Consider the following 19,827-nt stretch of genomic DNA (forward strand, 5'->3'; position numbering starts at 1 on the left):
CCCATTGTTCCAACTACTGCCTGTTCTATGATATGTTCACAACTTGGCTAATTCTCCTCTATAATTCATTGCATTTCGCTTCATACTTGTATTTTTAAAGAATTAATCTTGAGTAATGAACTCCGTTGAATCAAAAGATGGGCATTGATGTTAAGACAAAATTTTTGATATGCTAATGGAGAATTTCAGCCGATGTGGGCCCTAGCCATGGATGAAGCTCATGTCAGGATCAATGTGAGAGGCATTGGATGGGTATAAATCAAAACGGAATAAATTAGGTTAGAAATGTGAAAGCCGAGCCGAATATGTAGGTGGGAGGGAATCAAATGGACTTCTTTCGTCTCGGGGAAGATTTGATACCACAAACGGGCTTAATAGTAGGGATATTAGCTAGCATTTGTGTTAAAAAGAGGTATTTACCCAATAGTGGGGATTATTAATGATAGGGGCACTAAGTAAAGACGGCAAGTAAACATTAGGTATGGCCTAAATAGGGAGCTATCGCTTCGTATGGCCTAGCAACTGGGTCAGTGAGGAAAAGAGGATTAACGTGGATGAGCCTTTCGAGATGTGGGGATAAAAATGGGGAGGATAAGCTGGACGGAAATAAATACAAGTGAGAGTCGCATATGCTAAGGGGTTCCTAGGAGTTTTGAGGGAAATACGGGAAAGGCGTTAATACGATTGGTGAAGATGTAGCTTGTTGTTAAAAACCGCGATGTCTGATATTATAAAAGGTAATATGGGAAATGAATCGTCATGAAAGAGAAGGTGGAAAAGTGTGGCCAAAAATAAGAAAATCGTGTTGGAAAAATTATGCAGAAATGCTTACGTAGTCTACCACCATGTGTATTTATTATCAGGGGACTTACAACTCACTTACATGTACTTATTTTCATGGGACTTATACAAAGCTTACTTCTCCTGTAGGTTGCCATAAATAAAGATCTAATAGGGTATCAGGCATTATTTGCAGCTGGGCACTGTCATTCCTGGCTGTGACTCCTCATCAGACTTAGTAAAGTTAAATTATCAAAGTTAATTGAGTTAAGTTGAGTTAATGTCTCTAGTATTACTGGGATTGAGTCAGAATTCAAATTCATTAAAATTGGATGCCGTACTTTCACTAAAAGGTGCATAGTTTCACCCAGAGTTGATTTAAAATTACCCAAGTAAATACTCATATAAAGGCTGTCATTTCTCATTATAATTGTATTTTAACCATTTTCGAGTTAAAATTTAAATTGAAACCTGAATAACTCTTGAACTGTTAAGTACAATTTTACTCGAAGTCGCATTGAATTCCACCAAACATACTAGATTTTTTTAAATTACGACTTGAAACTTGTTTATTTTAAGATTAATTTCTAAAAAATTAAGAAGCGTTTGAATTACAAATTGCCTCTCTTTTCCAATGGCCCGAAAAGTTTTCAGTAACTTTCAATTTGTGACAGTTAAATGATAACCGCCATTAGCAATCGTCAGCCTAAATGTTCTAGAACTGCATATAACGGATTGCGACCACCAATCATGATACGAAATCTCATATCATACATCAGACACACACTTATCCGGATCTTTCGAGTTCCCAGACGTCATCTACGGCTGACATCACGCATAGGCCTCATTCTTTTTCACTGAAAGACAGTAGCATTGGTTTTAGAAATTCGTCGATCTCAAAATGTTGCTTTCTCTATCTCTATTCCAAAATAATGGTTACGGGGTTTTCACGCTTTCAATAATGATGACTTTTTTCTCTGCCTGGTGTAATTTTAATTCCTACCCGAAATGTTGACGACTGAAGAAGTTAAAAAGACATTTTTAATATCGCGCCGTGTTCAGAATTACCCAAAACCTTGAGCGGTAGCGCGTTAGTACCCAAGTCTGACTCCCAATGAGCGTTGTATATTATTAGAGACCAAAATAATACCTACCAAATGAAAATCGTATTTCTCAACGGTCTGTGGGTGACGCTAGCGGAATACATGGTGCTCATTTAAGTCAAACAAGGCACATGCAACGTATAAAATAAGGGGAAAACAAATCCTTAGCTGGTGGATCTACTCGTTTCCTGCAAAAAATACGCACGTGCAAAGTGTATCATTATTCCTTCATCCCTATGCGAGTGGATTTGTTTTATCCCCGTCATCTGTCTTCCACACAGCGTTTAAATTAGGGTAGTCACTTGCTCTGAATATGTACCGAAGCCTATTTTCGTCGGGATCTGGGGCAAAACTTTCAAATTCAAATTTCCAAATCCGAAACTTGCATCGCTTACCATCTCATCGCCGGCCTTCGGTTAAGTACGAAGCGACGCTCTCTGTCTGTGCGACACCTGTCTCCCTTTTACCAGTTTTTTCCGTCCATCTACAACGTTCCCCTATTCAACAGTATGACGCCATGCTTGGAAACCACGTTTGTTCGTTATGCCATATTTCGCATTCGTTTTCCTTGCTTAAAGTGGGGCGGGTGGAGCAGAGAACTGCGACGCCCCATCAAAGAGGCAGGTTGTAACAGGACTTATATGGAGCGAGGGTCTAAAGTGTGACCCCAGTCACGCCATTGCATTGGTGCGCATTATATATTTATTAGCAAAGGGCGGCTCTGTCGATCTAAGTCTACTGATATGATGCATGGAAAAGTCTCGTTCCTCTGGTGAAGAAATTCATTGGAAGTGATTGATAAGTAAAGGCGTGGATATGCGTCTCCAAGATCACTGGAGGGCTATCTCCGCAATAACCAGTTGAGCCTGGAATATATCTACAACCTCGAGAAGCAATCAGAGAAAACATTTAAAATAAAGAATAAATTTGTGAGTAGAGTATTTAAAGCGCACGCAGCTGATACGATCGTTTCATATATGTATATGAAATTTTAGTCGAATGTAACAGCATTGGTAGAAGTTTGGCATTCACGGAAAGCATATATCCATGCATTATTGATATATATACTATATATGGGTGTGTGTAAAAATATCTTCGAAATGGAACGCTCTTCGGCGACGCACAAACATATAAAAACACAGATGTAGATTTTTGGACCCTAGAGACAAAAAGAAAGGACACTCACAATATGTTGTTTTGACGGCTCGGCCGTCGTCTTCAGAATCTTTATACATATATGTATATATAATATATACATATTATATATATATCATATATATATACATATATAATAGATGTATAAAGTAGGCCCTAGCGAACAGAAACACACAAAAAAAAAGAAACGGACACTTTTTCGAATTTTCGGTGGCCAAGCCACTGTATGGAAGGGGAAGGTGGGGAAAGGTTTGAGAGGGGAGTGGGGAGGGGAATTTTCAGAAGTGTGGGAATAAAATGGAAGGTGTTGGGAGAGGAGGGGTGGTAAAAATATTTGAATACTGGGGTAATTAATGTCTAATATTAATACATGGTTTATCTTAGAAATCCAAGAGCCAGATGAACGCCTGCTCTATTGTTTTGAGTTTGAGCGGAGGGTCACAGGGTGAGAGGGATGCTAAAATGGATACACTAGCATTTATCAAAGAGAGTGTTATGTTCGGAGGCGTGTGTTGGGATCGGTAGTATCCCAATCGTGGAAGAATTCTTGCTTGAGGCCCGGTGGTTATTGATTCTAATATTTAGGGGTTTAGCGCACTGTCCAAAATAGTGGCATAGTTGGCAGTATGGTACAGCTGTATTATGATTATAGGGCCAGCTATTAAAACATTTATAAAACAAATTATTACCGAAATACCCTCTAATTTTCTCGATTCATTCACAATATTCACTTGTAAAAAGGTTATTCCCGTCAATAAATATCTAAATGATTGGTGATCTGGCATTCCTTGTCGTACGCTCCTGAGAAGAGTTGAAGGGTGACGACCTGTCCCTGTGACGCTTGGAAAATTCCCCAAATACTTCTCGAATGTGGCATAATAGATGCGACCTTAAGCCTCTTTTACTCTTTCATGGCATTCGCCCGCCACCGGTTTAAAGAATTCCAGTTCTCTTAGCAGGCGCGCATTCTTCTGTGAAAGGCTGTGGGAGTATTTTCGGCAGGATGATGACGACTGCCGCAGTTTCGGCCTTACCGTGATCGTTTTCGGTTTGTTATGGAAACATCGATTCTTTAGTGACCCGAATTTAGACGTATTTAGGGCAAAGTGGTGATAAGGAATGGGGGAGGGAGGTGCGTGAGTGGAAGTTGAAGGAACCGGCATTGCTGAAGACCACGAGGAAGGCGGAAGAATGGCGGAAACTCCTGGCGCCAGGAGGTACGAGACATTGATTCATGAAGAATGAACTACGTCGCACGACATCGACACAGGATGCCCAACCCTCGGAACACGTTGTGACACAGTTCGATAATTTTGGCAGGTAATTAATGGACGACATTCACTGGGAGTAGTGAATTCAAACCGTTGAGGTAATTTCTATCTGGTAACCAAGGAGTGACGTCGAACATAATAAGATAATTCAATCTCCAAGATCGCGTGGCATTTTTTTTTATTTATATTTTTTGTCATACTGTCACATTTTCGCGACCTATTCACTCACGCATTTCAAATCACTCGTAGTTGTACCGCGCGGGCCTTAATTATTGATTGCGAATGATTTAGATCCGTTTCAAATGTTAGATCCCGTGGGGGCTTTTTGTTGTACTCATCTCCAGTCGAAATGACTTGCGATATGCGCATTCATTGCGGCGATCTTTACCCTCACCTATCAAACCATAGCCTCAGATTAATTGCTGTGGTGGTGGATGTGCAACTTAGGTTTATTTCATCATTTACATTCTCTGCCAATTTACGCATTGGGTTTGCCTCTGCTGTCGTCATGTTATCGAATTGTCAACCAACCAACGAATTATGGATTTTTACCATGGATGCCCGACCTTGTATCTGGACGTCTGATAACGTCCCCAAGTCCATTGTCGGACGTTATATTTTCACAAATGTTTCCAAGGTTTGATCGCCTTCGTTAATATTATAACCGACTTCTTTGGTATCAGATACCAGGCATTATTAATGCTGGTATTACTCCAGCCATTTAGATACAAATGGAAAACACAGCATTTGAAAACTGATATACGATGTCTCTCCAAAAAGTATCGCGAATTTTGTATTTTCGCGGGTTAAGTATATTTGATTTTTGTTTTTTTTGTGGCGTTATGTAAGGTACTTATGTCTCTCCCTGACTGCGAAAAGTTCGGCCATTTTGAATGTTCCGTTAATTTTTTACAGCTGTTTTGCTGGGACGTTTTTTGGCTTGTCTTCGATTTTTTCCTGTTCCAAAAAATGACCAAAACATCTGTGTCACATTTTGTGCGAAAAACGAAATTAAGTTTATCATTGCAAAAAATGATTTTTTGAAGTGCTTCGAGGATTGGAAAAAAACGTTGAGAAAAGTGTATACTATATTATCTGATGGGGATTACTTTGAAGGGGACAAAATAGATATTCATGAATAAATAAATAATTTTTGAAAACACACAAAAGTCGTGATACTTTTTGAACAGACCTCGTATAGTGTTTTTTGTATAGTCATTGTGGGGTAGGTATAAGACTTTCAGGAGTAGAAATACCAGATCAAAGCACCCAATTTTATGAAGACTTCGTGTTCAACCAGCGTAAATTGGATTCGTGTTAAATAAGCGTAAATTAGATTCATATTATTATTATTAGGTAATCTACCGGTTAAGGTAGGTTTTTGGATGGACGTAATTACTAATTAAATAATTTGTGGCCCCTAGCAAAACACAACCTCCTACTCTACATCAGGTCCCTCTTCAGCTCTGAGTACTTTCTTCCTCCCTTCATCCCGTCCAACATCCCTATCCTGTTCCTTCCCTTTCCTCGTTTGCATAACATTCTCCCCTCAATTACAGTCTTCAACATCCCGCTGCCGGTCAATACCCCCTTCAGCCACTTTTCCTGCCTCCATAGGATTGCTCCCAACAAACCCCTCTCTTCGCCCACCATACCAAGTACTTCCTCATTTGTTTTCTTCTCTGTCCATTTCACCTCCATTCTTCTCCACACCCACATTTCAAAAGCCTCCAGTCTACGTCTATTTCAATGACCACGTTTCCGCGCCGTACATACAGGGTTCGTCCGGAAAATAAGTGTACTGATTTTTTCCCGCCGCTCCAGGCGCGCCCAGCACCGCTCTGACGGGCTGCGATTGGAGGGGGGTATGTTGGCAAGCGACGCTGAAAAAGGCAGTCGGCTCTGAGCTGTGGTGTAGTGAGGAGCTCTGTTAACGCGAACCTCCACGCTCGACCCACGTCACGGAACGCGATGCCGAAGTTTTTGGAGCAGCGTTATTCCATCAAATTTGCGGTAAAGCTTGGGAAATCGTCTACCGAAACTGTCGGTATGATTAACCAGGCTTACGGGGAGTCAGCCATGTCCAGAAACATGATCTTTCGGTGGCACAAGATGTTCGTGGAGGGCAGAGAAGAGGTCGACGACGAACCACGGCCTGGACGCCCATCAACGACACTCACCGACGAAAATGTGCGAAAAGTTCGCGATGTACTGAACTCTGATCGTCGTCTTAGTGTTCGGATGATAGCAGAGCAGTGTAATGTGCCAAAAACAATAGTGCACGAGTCGCCCGCGTCCGGCCAGCGATCAAAAACATCTGGCGGCTGCATCACGACAATGCGCTGTCTCACACCGCGCTTGTCGTGTCGGACTTCTTGGCCAAGCACGGCGTGGCAACGCTGCCGCACCCGCCCTACAGACCGGACTTCTTTCTGTTCCCGAAGATAAAGAGGAGTTTGAAAGGAACGCGATACGGGACTTTGGACGCCGTCAAAGAGGCCGTGACGACGTGTCTTCGAGAGGTTCCCGATGATGCCTTCGCGGGAGCGTTCCAGGAACGGGAACGCCTCTGGAACAAGTGTATCGACTCACAAGGGTCCTATTTTGAGGAATATTAGCTTAAGATATGTAAAAATGTAATACATTTTTTTCCTGAGCTCAGTACACTTATTTTCCGGACGAACCCTGTAGCTACGCTCCATATCAAAGTTTTTACGAGTCTTTTCTTAACATCCTTACTCAACGTCCTCGTCATCAACTCCCTCCTTCTTGTGAAAGCCTCTTTGCCTAGCGCAATTCTTCTCCTTACGTCCTTACTACTTTGACCGTGTTGGTCCAAAACACTACCGAGATACGTAAACTGTTCTACCTGCTCTAGTTTTTTCCCTTCTATTTATCCCATTAACATGATGGACAATACAGATTCATATTAAACCAGCGTAAATTAGATTATGATTGTTTTGATACGGAAGGACACCATGTGTTTTTTAGGATAAATATGTGAAGGACGTTTACAAGGACGAGGTAGTTGTACTTAAGGATTGGAGCTTTAAATGTTCCCATTCTTCTGTTCGGCGAGAATGCAGTATTGTTGGCTGAGAGCCCACGAAATCTATCGGAGGTCCTGGATAGCTTCAGTGAAGTAACGGAGAGAAACAAATTGAGGTTAAATGCGTCTGTTACTAAATGAATCGTGTTTGAAATAGAGATTGGACTGAATGCGTAATGAGGGTACACGCGATAATATTGAATGATTTAACGATATTGTATTTTATTGGCAGAACGTTTAAGAAACACGGTGGGATAGATGAAGAGATCGAAAGATATACGAATGTCTGCAGGAATGTCGCATGTGGAGTACATACGGGATGAAAATATTCGTATAAAAATGATTGTTTTTCCAAGGCAGTAAACTCGTAGTCAAGTGTAATTCTCCCCACATTATTTACGGGAGCGAAACTGGGATATCCTAGGATAAGTGTAAATTTTGACAAAATACTGTGTCGGTCATTTGTGGAGTGTTTGCAATGAAAATAGGAGAAATGAGAGTGAGTAATAATTGGGTCTTGAATGAATGCAGATTGGATGCACTGATAATAGACAAGTACGAAAAAATGCGCTGTGCTAATTCGGTCGTATTGAGTGAATGGGTGTAAGGAAGCTTAAGCTTTCTTAAACCTCCCTTGCTATCTTAAACGCTGGGAATGTCGATTTGAGAAATAGTTTATCATTTAGCATAAGGAATCTATAAATCTCTGCGTTAAACATGACTTCTCTTTCCCAAGTATGCGTGAATACTGTTCAACTCCTATTACTCCGATGTTTTAAGATTCTCTGTGAATTTGACAGTGAGCAAAACGGACTGCAAGAGGACCTTTTTAGAAAAGATTAGAAAGGAGGAACCCTATACGACGAAATTCATATAAAATTAAAACAATACGCACCTTTCATAAATAATGTTATCAACCGATAAATGGAAACGAGGAAAGTCTTGCAATTTTTAAGTATTCGTTATTATTTTTATAGAGGCTTTGAATCGTTAGAATATGAAAATGTGCGCAATATTGTCATCGTTATCTGCAGGGTCGTGGTAGTATTGGGCTACTACCCGGCAAATGTGGTTCGATTCCCAGGGACGGCTCAGCTTCGCCCGAACTGTGTGATTTTCGTGTATCAGATCTTCGTGGGAAACCATAGACGGCAGAGGGAAAGGAAATGCCCTAATGCGTGAAATTCACTCGCCGTTTCGCCTAATATTAGGTGAGCTCTACCCACAATTATCAAACAAACTTTCGGGTTAATAACTATCATCTGAACTAAAGGAGAAACTATCTTGTACAGTGAAATAATGTATAACGTAATCGGATAAATAGCAACATACCACACAGTAAAAATTAAAGCGACGCGAGCAGTTGTTACTGCTTTGTATTTCCATAGTCGTGAATGAGGCTGTGCGATTTTTAGAGGCATCGCTTGCGATGTGCGTTATTAATGCGATATCGCATTCTGATGTCTATCCATTGAGAAGTGAGATTTTGATATCATTGTAGTTGTGGTTTGTAAAATTTGAATGTGTGAAATGTAAATTTATGCATCTATCATTTACAGAAAAATTTGGGAAGGAAAAGAATAGATTGTGAATGAGATTTTACGACATGCGATATGAATGTGATAATCTCTACTCACATCACAGTTCTGTTGCGTGAAAACTTCTACGATACATGTGTAATTAATGTAATAGATATTTTTAAGCTCAAAAGAACAACAGTGGATAGGCTCAGCAAGCGGATACAAGGGATGGGTTTGCTGGGTCAGCACCGTTTCACTGTGGCTCTCCTACAAATGCAATACGGAGTTTGAGCCATCCCCTAGGATCAGATTTAAACCCGAATATTTGGTTTAAATAAGGTTTATAAAATATTATAAGTGTACAATCACATGCCCTGACTCCTTATAAACCTCTATGACTAATCAAGCTTTTTTTTCTCTTTCATGGTTCGATAAAAAATCAAGAAATGTTCCGACTACAAAGCCTCAGAGATACCAACATTCGCCAGGACTGAGCCCCCACACACGCAGGTGAGTTTGTATCCCTCAATAGATGATCGAAAGAGAAATTGCCCTATGCCATCCAAAGCCGTATGGCTACTACTAAAGCATACTTTAATATGCTGATTTGAATTCCGTATTGGGTGAAGTATTGCGATGCTGCATCGATGTACCCTATCAAGTTAACAGCGGCGATTTTCATAATTGATAATAAGTTACACGGAAACTGTTAAGTGTATCATTACCAATGTGTTTTCTGAATGCTAAATTATATACTGTGTTGCATTCCGGATGAATGCATATTAATCATGATCATAATAACTATCATCATTCACGGCTTCATCTCTGGGTAACATATGGACACACTTTCAAGGCCTAATAGCCTTCTCCAGGCCACCCAAATTCCCCTTTTTGAAAACGGATTCTCTTTGTACATCCATTCATATGCGCAGATGTGTCAAGCGTGAGCCTGACATTAACCATGTGAGGGTTTTGTAATAAATGTTTGCAGCTCGTATATCTGACAAAATCATATGGCACAATTTTTTAATTATAAAAAGCTTGCATTTATTTTTTTTGTTAAAAGCTATTTCGTGAAAATGCGAGACATGACCGGGGTCACCTGTGAATAAAGGCTCCTAATTCGATCGTCGATATCGGTACGATGACCTGGTGTAAATTTTCGGCGGTTCTTAACTGGCTCGTCATTTTCCCTGCCTTATTTCTTCTGAGTCGTATAGTTAAAGTTAGAAAAGGCGATCAAGTATTTTAGCTGTAGGATTTTTTTCTTTTACTCATATCCGAAGAATTCGGCAATGTATCCACGAATTTGTTGGACCAAGTGGTCGTTTATTTTATGATTTAGGCATCATTGGCTTGAGTTCTGCGAATCCCTTGAATGTTTTCCACTACAACTTTGATACGAGTATTCACATTGAAAAACGATGACTTGAACGTGAAAGTTAGCACCTTTACGCAGCTTAATGTAGCCATATAGAGGTCAATTGAGGCTGAGAGCAATTGAGAAACCCCACATTTGGGGTTTATGAGGCGGTTCTACAAAAAACTATCATCTTCAAAACCATAACCTGTGGGTCCACCGGGAACTCGAGACCCAAGCCCAATGGTCCCCCGGACAAACTCGTATACCCCGGATGTTACGAGCCCGGGGCTCACCCTGGGCACCTAGACATTAACTGTCAATATTTTGTGAGATAGCTCTTCCAGTCGCTCAAAACTTCAAATTCGGAAAAGAAAGAAATAATGGAGTTTCACAGCCATGTTAATAATTTTGTGTGCAGTCGAAGTATATATTCAGTCAGTTCAGCCATCGTTATAGGTCCGTGAGTAGCCGGCGACTCGTGTCGCGTTTATTAATCAGTTTTCTTGTTTTGTGAACCGGATGATGGAGCCAGAATTCCCGAAATAGTGGCAAAAATCGTCGCGGCGGGGCGGAAATGAAACCAGCATGCAAAGAAAATGGCAAACCACTACCTCCAGCGGAAGGCGAAGAAACCTCTTATCGCTATTTTGGGTTACCATGAATTGCGTGTTGCATCCCGTATGAAAATAAAGTGATGTCATTCTGCTGAAAGAGTGGTTAATTTGACTTTCTGGATATCGCAGAGTCCAGAAGCGTTTTTCAACCACGATGTGAGGAGCCGTGGATCCGTGACAGAATCAGGGAGGACAGGGTGATGATGGGCTATTGTTCAACCAGGAGTTTTGCTCTGAGTTAATGCATGTATGACTACATGCATGGAAAGAGTATAGTTCGCCCCTATTTTGGCCTAGGACGAAATATTTTACGTATCTCTGGTGTTTGAGGAAGCCAGAACTTTCTTTGCGAAGCTTGTACAGGAAAAGAAATGTTTCATTTCAGAGTTTTCTCCATTTAGAACGTATCGATTTTCGTTTATTTGTGCTTGGCTAAAATAAACTCATTTCTATGACAAGGGAAGAAGATAATATTTATTATTAAGGAACTTAACATCAAGATTAAGAAAATTCTCGGTTAACTTGGAAGCCAAAAGAATATTGGTAAATACTTCATTCATTGGAAATATAATTGTTGAAATTGGTTGCTTGCAAGTATAAAAATGGGCGAAAAAAATATGGTTTAAATTACAGAAAAGACGAGTCCTTCCTCACTTTACTATAGTCAAATGGAATGAGCTAATCATGGGAGTGATTACTATATTTATAAAATTAGATTATTGCTTTATGCAATGAAATTGGGACAATTTTCATTTTATTAGCAGTTATGGTATGCAGAATAATTTTTAAATTTCATGAACATTTTGAAAACATCTAATGAACCCATAGATTTATCTAGGGGCAGGAAATTTATGACAATTTGAGGATCTCCAGTTGAAATCCTGATAGTGTGAAAATATTTTGAAAATTCATTATCTGGTTTCTCTAAAATGGGGTTGTGAGAAAAATTCATCCTCCTATCTAATTACCTGGCAGTGGCAAAGAGGAGCAGCAATTTTACCCGGAGAATGTGAAGAGTGAAGTTCGTAGAATTCGCCTTGATATTGTGATGGGGAAGACAAATGGAAGCCATCTTATTAGTTACTGTAGAAGATACATTCATGCTCACAAAATATAATGTGATGGCATTCTTCATTGTACAGATTTTGGTGTCAAATGGCCTCAGCTACCAACCCAGGTTCTCCTCATGTTGAGTTTCATCCCCTCACTATCTCCCTATGCAAAATTGCCTCCTATGGATGGCACTGGCCTCGCATACTTCATAAGATGTCTCTCTGCATAACTGCATCCTTTGACCTAATAGTATCCACTGGTGTAAATGGGGAAGCCTTGCTGCAAATGATGTGTTTTCAGAAAGTCATCATGAATTGTTTAATTCTCATGTTTATGCTTTTTCCATATTAATTCTTGTCCAACTATTCATTTCAGGTGACAAAGTCAATTATTGCTCTGCTTAGTTATTACAACTGGAAAAAATTCTCAGTTCTCTCAGAGAAAGCATGGGAATCAGTTGGAGCTACACTAGTGAAGGAAGCTGAAGAGAGGGGAATGACAATTAATCACAATGAAGTTGTTGGAGATCAGGTTTCTTGTTGTGCCAAAAAGATGGATTGCTGTCACTCTGGTCAATGGTATAGAGTTATCCATGAAACAAAAAATCTTACTCGAAGTAAGTATCTTGAAAAATTTAAGGAATGACTGAATTCATTAATGCCTTTGTTTTAATTCATCTCTTTGTAGAATATTAACCATCCTTTTACAATTAGGATTTGAATTGAGTAGCTTCAGGCGTGATGTGGTGGAAGTCGAACATAATGAAAAACTGATCGTAGCACATGTGGAAAAGTGCTACGATCAGTTATTAATTAGGATTTGTTTGGTTGTAGAGTATATTGGAGGTATACATACCCTCAGTTTATTCTTGTGGTAGAAGTTTGTCATAATATATTTTTATGCATTGATTATTGTCTTTAAATACTAATGTAGTTGGAGTCTAGATAGAATTGTAACACTATCTAAATTGACAAAATTTAACTAGGTTTTATTTATGCTGGGAACAAAAATTTCATCATAAGATTTGTCATGGATAAATATTTTGCAAAAAAATTATAAATTGCTACATTTCGTAAGTGTACTAGCTTTCGTAAGCGTAAGCGTACACTCTTCCAGTGAATTTTATGTGAATGTAATTTCCTTTGATAAAACATGTGCATCTCAGTATTTAATTTTCAAAATAAGTAAGGCTTTAGTAAATTTCAGAATGATTACTTAAGTGATCTTCAATGCTAGATCTACTTCTTATTTAAAACAAGTGAATTTGTAATAGATTTTGTTAAAAAGAGGATGCATGAGTTACTGAGAGGCATTAAGATGCTGGAAGTTGTAATGAGTGGGAGAAAGAGTTACTGGGTCAAGTAAGCAAGGTACAGGTAGGAAAGGAATAGGAATTATGTATGGAATAAGGTAGGCAAAGTATGTGAAGCTAAAAATATAATTTATTTTATCATGTCAAATGGGGTTACAGGGTATTTATTGTTATGTTGAGCAGGGTTTAGAAGTGTAGCAGCATTTCAGACCTTGGTCCATTGAATTAATACCCTAACCAATAGAATTCTACTGATAAAATATATGTAAGCATGAAAGATTTTCCTCATATAGCTCATTTGAAAAAGCAAATGAGTGAATAAACATCTTTTTTCGGGTGTGTAGTTTGAAAGTTTAGAACTCAAGATTCACCTTGTACCCTACTCAAAACCTACAATTTTTCAATTACACAGTTTTATTTGCAAATGAGCAATATATATCATCACACGTCAGTCAAAAAGGTAACGATTAAGAGTGGATAGGTGATACTTGTGACTGTCGGCATTGATGTTAGTGACAAAATGGGATTATAATCAAAATGTACTTAGCACTTAGATAGCAATACAAATTGAATTGGCATGATAAAGGCATAATCCATTCCAAGGTGACCATAAATGATCATTTTCAGTATCAATCTATATTATTGATTTTTTGTTGCAATTTAGTAAAAAATATTGCAATTACATTTTATGTATTATTAATTTTAAAAATGCAAAATTGAGAAATACAATATATTTTAGTGTCATAAAAAATTCAACTGCCACGGCGCATACCCCTTGGTGCATGGATGTGGCAGTGTGTCCTAGGGGGGATGGGAAGAAGAAAGAATTATATAGAAGGGGTTCAGAGAAGAGTTGGGATTGAGTAGATAAATATTATTCACTCCATTCAAGATTAACCGTAAAACAAAAGTGAAATTTCAACTAATTGCCCCTATCACCTGGGTTGGATTAAGACTTTCTGCCACAGGGAATATGTGCAATACGGATTCATAGAAGGGATTTACTGGTTAAATAATACTGTTATTTTTTCATTAAGTAAAGCGTATTCATTTCTTCACTCTGCTGGATTATTTTTGATTTATGTCAGGATTCCTAGCAACTTGAATTTCAAGCTAAGAAAAATTCAGCCTGAGATAGTTAGAATTTATTTACCTGTTGAAAGTTCCTATTCTGATGCAGGTATGAAAACCATGACTTAAAATAAATATCCAGATGCACCTATTACATTGTATGGTGGCTATATGTTAGCTGTATTGCAAAATTAGAATTGAAATTGAATTTTATTGGAAGATGCTGGGTTTTAAAGGGTAGGACATTGCAGCTGAAATAGGCCACTTCAAGGAAATGTTTGTTTTTAGTCATTCACTTCCAGTATGCAATGTACATATATACATCCTGAAATTTTTAAATGCATTCTTTAGTTTTAAGCTACATGCAGATATTTTCTAATTGATTACACCTGCTTTTTACTTTTTTCTAGTATATGTATTTCTTGGAGATCCTACATCACTAATAGACATGATGGGAACCATGCAAGCACTTCAACTGTTTGACAATGGCGAGTACCTGGTTATTACTGTTGACACAATGACTTACACTTCTAAGGAGGCAATGAAATTTCTTTGGAGTAAGTAAATTTACTTTGTTTTCAAAGCATTTGTATGAGTGCAGCTCTGAACTCAAATTTGTGTGTGCAATATTGACTCTACTCTCTTACTTCATTTTCATTTACTTTTTTTTATTGAGGTTCCCATTGACTTTGACTTGGGAATAGCATTGAGTGATGATTTTGTGGTAGTTATGAAACATATGCATTAGGCATGGATGAAGAAAAATAAGTATGGGCAATTTTATGAGTTCCAAGGTTTTTTGACACATCTGAATTCATTTTAAAATTATATTAAATCTCACATTTTGCAATTTGGTTGTTCAGTTTTATTTGATTCAACGCATCATAAAGCAGGGTAACTTATGACATATTTGGCCTCTTTAAAACCTCAATATCAGCAGATTCAGGTCCCATTTACCCATAGTTCATCACATTTGATTTCTTTTTCTGCCATGTTATTGTAATGCTACTATTTTCCCCTGTAGGCATGTCTAATTTTTTTCTGCACCTTATTTATGTTGGCCAGAACACTCTTGCTGTTCGAGTTTATCCGTACCCCAAAAAATCTGTGTTTGTTGGGTTTATGACAACTATTTTAGTTCACATTTTTTATATTTACTTATAGTCTATTGGGATCTGATAATTATTAGATAAGAAATTTCTCTAAATTACAGAAGAAGACTGAAATCTCATTTACTTGATCTACTCAATGTAAATTCCCACAAAAGAAGCCATTAAATATTTTCTGAGTTTTTATAATCATTGTCTGTTTTATTTTTTATTTGAAATAATTGAATGTTATTTAGATGTAATATATTATCAAATGTTTATGTGCATGTTTCTCCACACAGAACCAGAAGTCTATCAAAAATTTAATAGCTGCTATGACCAGAAAGAATTTGCGAAGCGGGGTCATTCATTGCTTGTAATTATGGCATCCCCTCCATCACAGAACTATGATAGCTTCACTGAGAATGTGCGAAAATACAGTGCAATGCCACCATTCAAGTTTGTAGTGCCAGATATCTTCAAAGGGATTAATTTACATAAGGTGAGGTAATTACCTAGTTAGAAGTATTTTTACATCATTCCACACACTTTACATTATCAGATAAAATTTTTAGAGAGGTGCATTGAAAGTTTTCTATGAAAGCAATGCATGCTTCACGTACATGAAAATTTTATTTCCATATTTTCAAGTCAGCAAAGTAACTTTTACCTGAAATGAAATCATATAGTGAGATTAAATTTTGAAAATTCCTATTTTTAAAATTTCAGTTGCTTTTGATTCCACAAAAGTACTCTCTGAGTTTAAACCCAAGTTCTCAATGTTTTCATGATTAAAAATTTTTGTCAGCCTTACCTTAAATATGCAACCTTAAAATGGCGCATTAAAAAGAAATCAAAGCATTTCAATATTTTTTTTTAAGATGTACTTCTTTAGAAAAAATTTTGAATAATATTTATGAAATACCATTCATTTAAGGGAAATACCTACTTTTTTTTGGAAATTGCATGTTATAATTTTTTGGCTCTCATTCTCTTTTTTGTATTAGTAATTTAAATCATTTTTTAAAATGATATTATAAGAGCTATTCTGGATTGTGTTTTATGATTTGTGACAAGTTAATTTTTCTCAAATACTTGTGCTTGACTCTTCTTTATTTCCCATTTTCCCCAGTAGCATGTCTCAATCTACGCAGCATATCTCTATGATAGCGTGAAGCTGTATGCCCGTGCCTTAGATACTCTTCTGAGACAGAAAGGTCACTCAGCACAACATCTGTTGTCTCCAGAGAATATCACTGCCATAGCATCTGATGGAAAGTCCATCATCCAGGCAATCATCAACAATGGCTCCTACCAGAGTACGTGGGATGTATAGGGGTGTAGGTACAGAGATGATGAGACTATTGTAGAAATGTTGAATGAGAGTTTTGGATGCAATTTTACTATGAGTATTCTTTGGAAATCATTGTGCGTTATATTTTCATATGTAAATATAAAGTTTTCTAAGGAAAGGTGTTTATTTTATCAGGTAAGAAATATTAACAGAATTTACCAATACCAGGGTATTTCTTGAAAACTGCTTATTTCTTGGGATGCCAAGGATTATGTTGGGTAAGCTTCATTGGTTGATGGCTCATTATCCTCTACCTACCTAACTCAGAATGTTTGGCATATTCTGCATATTACTTTGCAAAATATTTGTGGGCACCTATGAATTAGTGTTTTTCTTGGCGGCAATTAAAAAGATAGTTACGGTGGGATTATGTATAGCTCACTGCTGATATAAGTATTTAATTTTTTTGTGTCTATATATTGATAAATTGAACACCTGCTAACGATTTGTACTTTGGGTTAGACCATAGAATTTCTCAGTATTTAGCTATGTCCCATAAAAACCTATAAAAAATTGCAAATGAGAGACTTTTAAATAGATTTAAGAATTTAAATTTTCTTGAATTGTGGGATATGAAATTTAGCCATTAATGTAAATATGACTTTTGAAGTTGAAGTCTTATCCAGATTCTCCAGTTATAATATTTATGTGAAAATTGAAGATAAAAATGATTGAATATAGACAAATACCTTTTTCAGAGAAAAGTAGAATAATGTATAATAGTTTGAAAATTAGATTATTGGCAGAGTAGAATTTCCAGACTTGACAACAAAAATTCTAATATTTTGATCCCCATACCATAAAATAGCTGGAATCAATGTCATAGATATGGATATGGCATTTTTAGGGACAGTAAACAATGTCTTGGTGATTGGGGTTTGGAGAGAGTCCCAATTCCTGCTGAATTGAATCTTCAAAGGTGATGCCTTTATAGCTATTTTTCAAGGGGTATTAAAAATTTAGGGTTTAACATCATTTTATATGCTTGCCCTGAACAAAGTTTGGAACTTCGGTGGCTTGATTACCATTTATGTGGGGAATTGACAAAGATATGCAAAACTCTAGTTTGACTTCAGAAAGTTGCAACATTTTTAACGATAAATCATGAAAGTTCCCTGACCTTAATAATTTAATTTTGGGGTCCAACAAATGGTTTAGAGTTTAATATTATGCATCCCATATTTCTTTAAGATGCTCCTTATATCAGCCTTTTCCCTTATTAAGACCCTAAGGACAGACTAGAAGGTCATTCCACATTAAGGTTGGCACCTTTCAATTTTCCCCTGCGGATGAGAACATTTTTCATAAATATTTCTTTTGAATATTTACTGAGCAAAGCCAATGCTAACTTTTTACACAAGAAATTGTCAAGTTGCAGATATTACAAATCAGCAATATCTTTTCAAAATTAACTAAAAGCTCAATTATTGATGGTCAAGGCTTGTTTAATGGGTAAATTGCCAACAATGAAAGCAATGGAATTCACAGATTTATACCTCTTACTCAGAAAAGACCAGCCAGTCACAGTTTGATTTTTAACTCTCATTTAAAGAGACAGGATACAAGGGAAGTTTTTTACATAACTTTTCAAGATTGGTTCTGGAAGGTGCAAACTAGTGATTCCAATTCCTGGAGCCTTATACCTTCTACTAGTGCTGGTTCTCCTTGAATTAATTTCAAAAGCTATTTAAATCATAATTAATTGTTAAATATATTTTACACTATGATCATGCTTATGGGAATAATTGGAAAGATGATGAAATACTGAAACATGAGAACCTCTGTATTCTTAGATGATGCAGAGATTTTCTCTGGTTAGCTGGAACTTTGTGTAGTAATGAACAATAAGCATTAGTCTTTTATTTGAGTACTCGCTGTCAGATTATCTCTACTAGGACAATACTGTCTTATTAGGTGGTCTTTAAACTTCCCAGTTTTTGTGTAAATTGGGAATTATAATTTTAAAGCTATAATCATTACAAATTGGCAACCCATAGTTTTAAACAAATGTGCTTATTCCTCTGCTCCGCACTATAGTAGAGGCCAGGAATTCCCTTTTGCCTTCCCTCCCAGCCTCTCTGTTGTTCCTAGAAAGGAGAAGACTGGAGAGGAGTAGGTTTAAATAACTCGGGGATAATTGAGGATATATGCTTTCCTCAAATGCATATCATTGTTATCAAAGCAGGGGATATTTCCTAGGGTGCTGACTGTTCAGAAAGCATCTCATCTCACTCAAAATTCATCTTAATGATGTACTCATACAGACCATGAGGATGTGGCTAGGGGTCCCCTAACTATTCTATAGCATCCATTCACATACTGTCCCATAGAGCTTATTTTTTTTTATTATGCAAACAGTGGCTAATTCAAAGCTGTCCAATGAATATGTAATGCCCTTCATAACTTATTGTCACCACCTGACATACTGTCTTTTATTGATTTTTTTCTTTTGATTTCATTAAGCTTGTTCACTTGCCGTGGAGAATACTTCAAGGTTTTCTGAAGTGATTTCCTGATTTTCCTGAAGTGTCACAATTAATGTTTCATATTTTCTATTGAAAACATTTTCAGGCAGCGAATAAATGTTTATGGTTACTAATCACTCATTGTGATGTTTTCTTAATGATAATACTGCGCCAAGTTAGATTACAAGATTTATACTAAAGTCTTAAATAATCAATGGTAGATAACTCTACTACCCAAGGCTGATGGTAGCCAAGTGGCAGTGTGGTTTTCTTTTCTGTTTTGAACTCTTGAGTATTATTTTAATATAAATCAGTGATGGTAGTTTTGGTATATCTCCATTTTCTTGCCAACTCCTAAAACCACTTGGTCTAATGTACCTCATGATCAATGTTACTACTGAAAACTACACATGACTGATATTAAGACTCATGGCCTATTGCCTGTGCAATCAAGGATGACAGAGGTTAATAAAATGGTCATGTAACTGCTCTGCACAGAGCTGCTTCCTTAAATTTCCTAGCCATAATTCACCCCTGTCACTTTTTTTAATCTCTGTGCAGTGTTCTCTTTTAGTGGAATGAGTCATGTTTTGCATTCTAGGGGTTAAGGTTTCAACACTCAGAATGGT

At 37.4% G+C, this 19,827-nt stretch overlaps 1 protein-coding gene across 1 annotated transcript in view; it reads left to right on the top strand.

The window, feature by feature from the left end:
• The window catches only part of LOC139693345 (receptor-type guanylate cyclase Gyc76C-like), an 80,269-nt gene that overhangs the window by 32,103 nt on the left and 28,339 nt on the right, over positions 1–19,827 (top strand). Inside the window, exons 3-7 of the mRNA XM_071591475.1 lie at positions 9,323–9,388; positions 12,284–12,524; positions 14,702–14,848; positions 15,682–15,881; positions 16,515–16,698. Of these exons, the coding sequence (XP_071447576.1) occupies positions 9,323–9,388; positions 12,284–12,524; positions 14,702–14,848; positions 15,682–15,881; positions 16,515–16,698 (838 nt within the window). The remainder of the gene's footprint in view (positions 1–9,322; positions 9,389–12,283; positions 12,525–14,701; positions 14,849–15,681; positions 15,882–16,514; positions 16,699–19,827) is intronic.

The sequence above is a fragment of the Hetaerina americana genome, unplaced genomic scaffold, assembly GCF_022747635.1.
Source record: "Hetaerina americana unplaced genomic scaffold, ioHetAmer1.1.p SCAF_1, whole genome shotgun sequence".
Taxonomy (NCBI): Eukaryota; Metazoa; Arthropoda; class Insecta; order Odonata; family Calopterygidae; genus Hetaerina; species Hetaerina americana.